At 58.5% G+C, this 9138-nt stretch overlaps 2 protein-coding genes across 2 annotated transcripts; both read right to left on the minus strand.

The window, feature by feature from the left end:
* Positions 1 to 1045: 1045 nt before the first annotated feature.
* PUNSTDRAFT_53086 (uncharacterized protein) lies at positions 1046 to 3930 on the minus strand. The gene is made up of 5 exons (XM_007384732.1): positions 3574 to 3930; positions 3012 to 3520; positions 2745 to 2960; positions 1940 to 2692; positions 1046 to 1889 (listed from the first exon to the last, which is right to left on the minus strand). The coding sequence occupies exons 3-5, from the start codon at positions 2827 to 2829 to the stop codon at positions 1147 to 1149; spliced, it is 1581 nt and encodes a 526-aa protein (XP_007384794.1). The 5' UTR covers positions 2830 to 2960; positions 3012 to 3520; positions 3574 to 3930; the 3' UTR covers positions 1046 to 1146.
* A 1893-nt stretch (positions 3931 to 5823) lies between these two features.
* On the minus strand, positions 5824 to 8547 carry PUNSTDRAFT_144259 (kinase-like protein). The gene is made up of 3 exons (XM_007384733.1): positions 7906 to 8547; positions 7291 to 7844; positions 5824 to 7237 (listed from the first exon to the last, which is right to left on the minus strand). The coding sequence occupies exons 2-3, from the start codon at positions 7769 to 7771 to the stop codon at positions 6291 to 6293; spliced, it is 1428 nt and encodes a 475-aa protein (XP_007384795.1). The 5' UTR covers positions 7772 to 7844; positions 7906 to 8547; the 3' UTR covers positions 5824 to 6290.
* Positions 8548 to 9138: the final 591 nt, after the last annotated feature.

Raw genomic sequence — 9138 nt, forward strand, 5'->3', positions numbered from 1 at the left:
GGAAGGGGCTAGCAAGAATGTATGGCTCGAGCCGTAGCAAGAATATGGAGGCGTGTAGCAAGACGCGAGCAAGGTGATAATTTACATCCGGCGAGGAGGCCGGGAAAGCAAGGAAGGAGGCATGTTAAAGAACTCAGTGAGGTGTATTGCTCACCTGATGATGTCGGGGGAGGGAGCGGTTGTGTCTCTGCCCGCGCCCGCGCCGGGCGAAGTGATTCTCTCCCCCTGCTCTCCGAGCGTGTCTGCAGCCTTTGCGAGCTCGTACGTTGGCTAGGAGTCCGCGAGTGAGAGCGCGTGGACACGGACGGGAGGCTTTGCTCTTGGGTGTCGGCTAAGCCTTGCCATTCCGAGTCCTCGTCTTCTGTGTCCTGGACGCGACCTTGGAGGTATTCGTTCTTCTCCCTGTCTGTGTAAAGGGCGGTGAACGACGGGTGATCGATGAGTTCGTCCTTGCGGTCGAGCAAGGCTTGCTTCGTCCGTGCCTTGAGGTCGTGGACGTTCCCTCCGGGGTCGACGCCGAGGGCTTCCGCCAGTTCGACCAGCGCTGCCCGGTTGAGCCGATAGTGGGGTTTGTTGAAGGGGTTGTCCCGCGGGGCCCACGGAGGCATGATGGCTAGTGTCGAGTCGATGATACGCTGAAGCTACTACTCGCTGTCTCTAGCTGCTAGTGGGTTCTGAGGGAGAGAGGCGCGACACGCGTCGGAGTTTCAAAGTTCCTCCCTCGAGCCCAAGATGGCGCACCGAGCTTCGCTCGGTGCTCGCTTTTTGACTACCAACACGATCTAGTTTCTGGGTAGATTAGCAAAGAATTGATAATTTTGAACCATCAATCGAAATTGCATTGATGGTACATCCATAGTACTCTTTCTGGAAGAAGGGATAGACGCGCTTGTTTGGGCGGGGTTCTCCGCTTGCGCTTGCGGTCAGCGGGATCCTATTTTGGGAAAGGCATCTAGGCAGAAGTCCAGTCATCCGCGTCGAACTCGTTTCTCAATTTCGATAACTCTCACGTCCCATCCTGCCAGCTCTAAACTCTCCGAGCCGTCCGATATTACGAATTCTCATTGAAACGCGGTGGTGAACGGTATACGTCGACTACGTCGGAGTGTAACCGTGCGCGAAAGGAAAGTAGTCCCCTCTGCTTCCCTACTTCTTCATGCCCCGTAGCTGCTTAGCTTCTCGGTCCTGGTGAAGCCGCCTGCAGGCGTCGTCGGCAGGTGCCTTCAACCACTCATTGAATGCTTTCTCCGGCAAGTCCAGGTTTTGCATGAAGCGCTCTGCGAATACGTTCAACAACTCCGTGTTTTCTCGCGCTCGGTCCGCCTCTATGTCTTCCCGGGATTTGCTAGCTATTACCGTTGTTGTCCTACGGTGCCTCGTCAGGATGTCCCGCGACGCCTCGTAAGACACGGCAGAGGTCCATAACGCGAGGTCCATCGCCAAAAGCCACGGCTGTCGCGATCCGTACACAATGTGCGCGACGTCTGTCACCGTCTTCCATGATGACAAGAATTTTAGCTTCTTGCCGCGGCAATCCTCGTAATCAGCCGTGTACCAGTCGACCGCCGGTAGGGTTTCGAGTGTCTCGTCGTTGGTAAAGCCGAGGTATATGATGACCCAAGCGAATGACTCCACGTCGTGACGGTAAAGACGCTCGATCTTCCCTTCCCAATATTCGTCGCAGAGTAGTTCCAGTGCCATGAAAGGCACTGTCCCTGTCCTCTCCGTGCCCTGCGGTGCAGACTCCTCGTTCTTGTCGCGGATCCGAGAGAGGTCAAAGTCCCGAAGGACGCCGCCGAGAGTGTCCGGATCCACGGCTAGATTATTTAGACTGATGTCCCCGTGTTCGATCGCATGAGAGGAGTCACCCTGCCACAGCAGGTGGTGACCTGTTTGATATCAGAAGGACGAAGCCACCGACGTCACGAAACTTCCTCACATTTCATGATTTGCCACAGGGCCTTCAGGAGCTGTTTGCCGGTGAGATATTGTATGGGCTTCAGCCTCTTCTCGAAGACGACGCGCAACACGCGCGGAGCCCCATGCGCGGAATCATCCGACAGCGCTTCCCCCTCCTGCCCGCCCTGCGGGCATCGGCGCAACCTCGAACGGATCCGGTCCGTAGAAAACTCGTGGTAATCCCGATACGCGACCACCGTCGGTAGATGTTTCACGACCTCCGGGTTGTCCTGGCCGATCTCGTACGCCTTCCTCACCACGTCCACCTCGCTTGGTCTTTGCGTTTGGGGAAACGACCACTTGGCGACGTAGGCGACGCCCTCGGCGTCCGGATCCTCCGCTTCGACGACCGTGGTTCGACGACCCTTCAACACCGCTCGATCCGAGGCGAAAACCCGACGCGAAGGATAGACCCTCATGACCTTTTCGTCGCCCTCGTCGCCGAATTTGCGCGCCGTGACCGTGAAGAAATCCAGCGCTTGGACGGCCCGGCTTCGGGTGTTGCGACCGTGATCCACCTTAGGTGCCATTTCTGACTTCGGAACGACGGTGTGCTCGGCGAGGTCACGTTGAGCCCTCGAATTGACCTCGGGAGGTATGCCCCAATGGGTAAGGTCAAATCGCTGGTACATCATGAGCAGAAGGATATAGATGGGGGTGTGCGCGACGATGCTGAAGCCTTGCGACTGGATGGCGCCTGAGCTGTCGAAGTACCAAAGCCAGACCCAATGATCTATGGGGAGATGAGCGTCTCCTTCGGCGTCCACGAATGACGGAAAACGTGCCTTGTACGACCGCCCCGATCGCGTGCGTGCGAATGAGCCCTCGCACGGACAGCATCTCAGACGCGTACACGGCCAATTGAACCATGGGCGGTTGCCGGTCGTTCTCGCCCCCAGATTGCCCGGCGCTTTCTGCGGGGGGCGGATCGACGGCTCTGCCAGGCGTAGAACCTTTGGCCTCGATACCGCCGTCGACTGCGGACCACTTGCGCTTCTGGCCTGTTGCTGGTCGTCAGTCAAGCAGGAGTCCTGTGGAGTCGTCGAACCCACCCGAAGAAGGCAACGACGGCGCCAAAGGAGGGACTTTGTGAGTCAGAGGGCCCAACTCCGCAGGGGCCGCGAACGGTACGGATTGACCGGGTTTGTAGTTTTGGACATCCGACCTGGTCTTGTCGTCGAATTTGGTTTTCTTCAGCTCGTTCACGGTCAGCACTTCATCCCAAACGACACTGATCTTGAGGTTGTCACCGTCGTCCCATGAATGCGTGATCCAATCCTTGGCCTGCTTCCAATCCTTGGCCTGCCTTCCCTGCGACAGTATACCTCTCCAGGTGATGACCACCACGTCGGGCTTCCGATACGATCTGTGAACCTGACCGCGATCTCCAACGATCGTCTTCAAGTCGTGGCAGACGAAGAGTATGTCCAGGCCAGAAAGCGGCTGTAGATGCTGGGCCAAGGCCGGGGGCATCTCGCGTAATCGTTCGAGGACGCCGTTTCCGAGCTCTATATACGGCCTGTACATGTCGTACTCCGATCCGCCGCCGAGAACATGTTTGCTGTGCGCAGGTCATCACGGGAGACGCAAAGAAGGCGGCTCGCGAATGCTCACAAATCGTCGACGAGGCCCTTGATATTTTTATCCTTGGCTATCTCGGACGCCCATTCGCGACACTGGTCCATCGGGGACGGTTGACCTGCTTCTGGTGGATTCCCGACGATGCCGAAGAAGTAATCCAACATGCTCTCGAGCGAGCACTGTGCGTGATGGAGGAGGTCGCTCGATACCCCTCGTCCGATGTCCGTCAGTCTATCGAGATCCGTCAACGGTGAGCGATTTTACAAACTCAGAGTCGATACGAGACTTTGCTTCGAATGCGCCGATTGGCCTTGCGATTCTTTCGAAGTGCCATTGTTGGATGGCGTAGCTTTCAGTGATTGACCCGGCGCGTCCGCTGACCGCGGTGGGGTAGCAGGTTGAGATGGAGGAACCTTCGGCGTCCTATGTGGAATCTCGAGAGGCGGGGTGGTGGTGTCTGACGACGGAGGATCCTGAGTATCCATGTGACCGTGCGGCATGAGGTTGTTGGCCGGATTTACTCGAGGCAGCGCGGTCGGCGTAGCTTCCGATACGAGCGCCGACAGATGGCAGAGAGAGATATGGTGCGACAGTGGTGACAGGCGGGCGACGACGTTTGGTAGAGAGAAGTGATAATTCATGGAATCGGTTCGCGACACACGGTGTAGCCGTGGCGCGCCACATACCACGTGGGATTAAGGTGCCGGGTCCGACTCCCTTTTTCTTTTCTATGCCACTTTTATCACCACAAAAACAGTAGATACATACACGATCACCGAATATTTTACGATATAGCCAGAGACGAACGAACGTGATGTATACAATTAAGGGTAAAAACATGACGTAGCGCGACAACTGCACAGTAGCTTCCCATGTCCGATTGCAAGATCCGGACGGCTACCAAGCATCACCCACATCAGACCGCTGAGCATGGACTAGTACTCGTGCGCGTTGACTTCCGCTTCCAACAGGTGCGAAAGTTTGATGTTGACGGCCATCGGAGTGCCGACTGGATGACATTCCGCAAGTTCGTGGCGGGCGAGCAGATCTTCGATGTAGCGATGCTGCGACAAAGTGATCATGCGCCGCGCGGGGTCCCGTTTCACCTCCATGTTGAGGACCCAATAACCGTCGCCCGATCCAGCGTCGGTTATCTCCCATTTGACAGATGACTTGAATTCTAGGATGGCAGCGATGTTGTTGCCGAATATGAGCATATCGTCGATGTAGACCGCGACGATGAGTAAGATGTCACCGTCTCGCTTCCAGAAAACACTGTGGTTGGCTTCAGAGCAGGTGAAGCCTTCGGCCTCGAATTCAGAGCGGAGATGGTTATACCACTCGCGGCTGGCCTGCTTGAGTCCATAGAGGGACTTTTTGAGGAGCCATACCTTGCCGTGTTTGTCTGAGAAACCAGCTGGAGCCTCAATGGATATCTCTTTGGTGAGGTGACCGTGAAGGAACGCTGTCTTGACGTCGATTCGGTGTATCTCAAGATTGAGTTCAGTGGCGAGAGCGAGGAGAGCGCGGAGGGTTGAAAACTTGACTACAGGCGCGAAAGTTTCGTCGTAATCAACTCCCTCGATTTGCGAGAAGCCCTTTGCTAACGAACCGGGCCTTGTATCGAATAACTTCCCCATCAGGTCCACGCTTGTAGGTGAAAACCCACTTCGACTTGATGACCTGGCGGTTGTGCGGGCGTTCGACGAGACCATAGACGTTGAGTTTGACAAACGATGCGAGCTCTTCCGCACATGCTGCCTTCCAATTGACTGCATCTGGCCGCTTGGTGGCTTCCTCGTAGGTGAGTGGTTTTCGTCTGATTCCGTATCGTCATCTTCATCCTCGACTTCCGCCAGGGGTGGCATCTCGTAGTCAGCATCCGATAATCCACGCGTGCCAGAGGGGTCCTGGTTCTGAAGTTGCACGGCGCTGGTAGGAAGAGACTGCATAGCGGGCGTCATTATCGCGGACTGGCGCTGTGCGAGTGCGCGTTGAACGGCGTAAAGATTGCGCTGGTGGAATGACCGGCATTCGGGCACGGTTTTCGGGGTGGCCTTCTCGCCCGATGGCAAACGCATTGCTTCGGGTGGTGACGACCATTCGGTGCTAGTCTGGGATGTAGAAGAGACATAGGGCTGTTCTCATGTCTTTGCCGGCGCTGCATTGGCAATGAACCGTGTCAACTCGACAAGCTTTATTCAGAAAAACAGCAGCCACGATAATATATTTCATACAACGAGGGTAGTGGCGATACGTAAGCAGCTTCGGAGCCGGGGAAAACCAATGGATACAATGTAGTGGGGATAATGCAGTCCGGAATCTACGGTCGACCGAGATATCGGCTCTTTGGGGCATTGTGGTTGGAGAGAAAGATGGGAGCGATTAAAGGATGCGCCGACGCACGTACGTAGGCGCGTCGGGCTGGCGGCAAATTCGACCGCCGATAGAGGAGTAAAGGACGAAGGGGGAGAGAGAGTTGGAACGAGTGATTAGGGCCCGAGCTCGGACGGGCCGGCTGGGGGGTCGGAGACGAGACGCGACGGGAAATGGATACAGTGAGCACTGAGTGTTGACGGATATCGAGTACGAAATCGAGCCGGGAGGGACCGCTCGGGGGTATTTGCGACAGAGAAAAAAAATTCGGAAAGGGGGAAGATCGGGATTGAACCGGTGTGCTTTGTTGTGAGACAGCCGAGGGGTTTTTTTCTTTTTGCAGGCTGCAGGGCGGCTCGAAACCATTTTCGCCCTCAGGCAAAGTCGGCAAAGCAGGAGGCGGCGTCGAGGGAGACGACGTCGTCGTCGCGGACCAGGCCCGGTATCTCGTCCGCGGGCGGGTACGGCAGGTGGAGGAAGTGGCGCGTGTCCTCGACGCCGGACGTGTGCGGGATGATCGGCGCGCGGATCTCGCGGCGCTCGAGCGCGTCCCAGTCGACGCCGCGGAACCAGGCGTGGTCGAGCACGTCCTGCGCCTCGCCGTTGAGGTTTCCCAACCTCTTCGACTTGTCCGGCTCGAGCAGCGCGCGGACGAACTCGCGCGTGAGCGGGTCCATCTCGCGCGGGAAGTGGACGCGGCCGCGGAGGATCTTGTCGTAGATGCCGTAGGCGGTCTCGTCGAAGAAGGGCGGGTAGCCGACCATCATCTCGTACGCGAGCACGCCCGCCGCCCACCAGTCCGCGGCCTTGCCGTGCCCGTCCGACTGGATGATCTCCGGCGCGAGGTACTCGGGGGTGCCGCAGAGCGTCCAGGTGCGGTCGTCGACGATCTTGGCGAAGCCAAAGTCGGTGAGGCGGACGTAGCCGCGCGCGTCGAGGAGGAGGTTCTCCGGCTTGAGGTCGCGGTAGACGACGTTGAAGGAGTGGAGGTACTTGAGCGCGAGCGCGATGGTGGCGAGGTAGAAGCGGGCAACGTCGGGCGTGAAGCGCTGCGCGCGCCGGAGGTGGGTGAAGAGCTCACCGCCGGGGACGTAGGAGAGCAGCATGTAGATGTTCAGGCTGTCCTGAAAGGTGGCGTAGAGGTCGACGACGAACGGGTGTCGGACGCGGGAGAGGATGTAGCGCTCGTTCTTGACGTGGTCGACCTGTCGGAGCCGGACGATCTCCGTTTTGCGGAGCACCTTGAGCGCGAAGTAGTTTTGCGCGCCGGGGACGCCGCCGCGGTGCCGGACGAGGAGAACGCGGCCGAAGGTGCCCGTCCCTGGAGCATACACGCGGGTCAGCTTACTCGCCATGGTGTGGGAAACGACATACCCAAGGTGCCCTTGACCTCAAAGTCGGTGAGCTTAAGCACGCCGGGTTTCGAGAGGCGCGACTGCTCGTGCTCGAGGTAGCGCAGCGGTGGCTTAGGTGCCGGTGCGTCTTCGTCTTCACCGTCCATGCGCACGTCCGCGTCCGCGTGCTCCCGCCCGTATTTACGCACGGACACGGGGCGGTGCACGGGACTGTCGTCCGACGAGGCTGGGCGAGGCTCGTGGATGTGAGCGGGGATCGTGCGTTCCGGACCGCTGTAACGTGGCTCTGCGTCGACGACGATCGCGCCGTCGTCAAGGTCCGAGTCGTCCTCGTTGTCGCTGTGGCCGGGCGAGATGGGTGGCGAGGGGAGGCCGTCGGAGAGCATCGCCTCGGAGCCGCGCCGGGAGGGCGGTTGTGGTTGCGGGGGGAGGAGCGAACGCGGGTCGGCGGGGTGGGAGAGAGCCGGGAGGGAGAGCGAGGAGGAGCGCGAAGGGTTCATGGTGGCGATTGGGGCACTGGGTGATTGATCCGACAAGAGGGGGTCGACGCAGCAGGACGTGGGGGTGCTACTGCTATGAAGTATGAAGGCGAATGAGCAGGAGGTATGCAGTGAACGTACGACGGATGACGCACCCGAAGTTCAGATAGAGGCGGACCCGGCGTTCAGATTAGGCCAAGCCAAAGACCGATGGTGGCGGGTTGGGTACTGGTGACTACGGGGCGCCGACGCAACTCTCGGGCGTGTCGGGAACGCGATAATGATGGATTTGCCACCGTAAGCAGAGCCCGAACGCGGTGCTGGACGGATGGGGGGAGAGCCGCAGTTGGCGGTCACGTCACTCCGAGGAGGGCAGCTTGAGCGCGAATAGTCCCGCCTGCGAGAGCACCTCTCCCGCGCGCTGCGGATGGCGACCAAGGCTGGAGTCGGGACGTAGTGGTCGAGGAGGAAGGAGGGCGGAAGGGAGAGGCGGGTGTGTGTGTGAGATCGCGCACGGGGAGGCGGGGCAGATATCCTCGGGCTCATGTGCATGGGAAGCTGCGGTCTGGCGCCTCTCCCGAAGAACGCTCGATCATCACCTCAGCCACCCCTTTGGCAGACCCTAGTAAGGCGGAATCTCCCTGCGCGAAAGTCGTCCTTTGGAGGCCTCGCCGGGGCGGTACGTTCCAATTTGTTGGTACTTCCTGTCCTACCCGCTGTCCAGGCCATCCGCCGCTGGGATGTCCCGCTTTGTGCCCGGGTACATACCATGCTACCAGTGCTACGGGATCGTGAACCCACTACCTGATGCGCACTCAGCTTCGAGATTAGGATATGTAACGATGGGCATGCGCGGCAGGCGTATGCACATTCATAAACGGTAACACACGCGCTGCACGATATCCTATTTACCGCCCGAGAGGTCTTAGAGTCATACTAGCACCCGCTGCTGGGACGCTAGCACCAGGTAGGTAGGTCATATTGTGGCGCACATGGCTTGCCTCCGCTCCATCCGCCGTCCCCCCTCCAATTTCTTCAAAAAACTGATGGATATAACCTGAATCTATGAGTCAATCATCGCCAGCCGCCGTGGAGGCGAAATATGTGCATATGCAAAGCATACCGGCCAGTCAATCGCCACGCAACGCTCGCCGGCATAGCAGGGGGCGTCCAGCCCTGGCTTTGCATTCTCGGTCCGCAACCGCTTGCTGGTACGTACCGTTCCTGGGATCTCCTTTGAAATCGTGCAGGGGTCCTTCATGAGATCTGATTTTTGCTTGCTAGGAGTGTGCCTTCGACCCGTGGGTCTTACCCATATTCGACGTTTCGGGATGTTAGGTCATCCTCGATCGTATGGGCCGTCGTCCCATGCACTGTTGTACGTACCC

The sequence above is a fragment of the Punctularia strigosozonata genome (genome assembly GCF_000264995.1).
Source record: "Punctularia strigosozonata HHB-11173 SS5 unplaced genomic scaffold PUNSTscaffold_8, whole genome shotgun sequence".
Taxonomy (NCBI): Eukaryota; Fungi; Basidiomycota; class Agaricomycetes; order Corticiales; family Punctulariaceae; genus Punctularia; species Punctularia strigosozonata.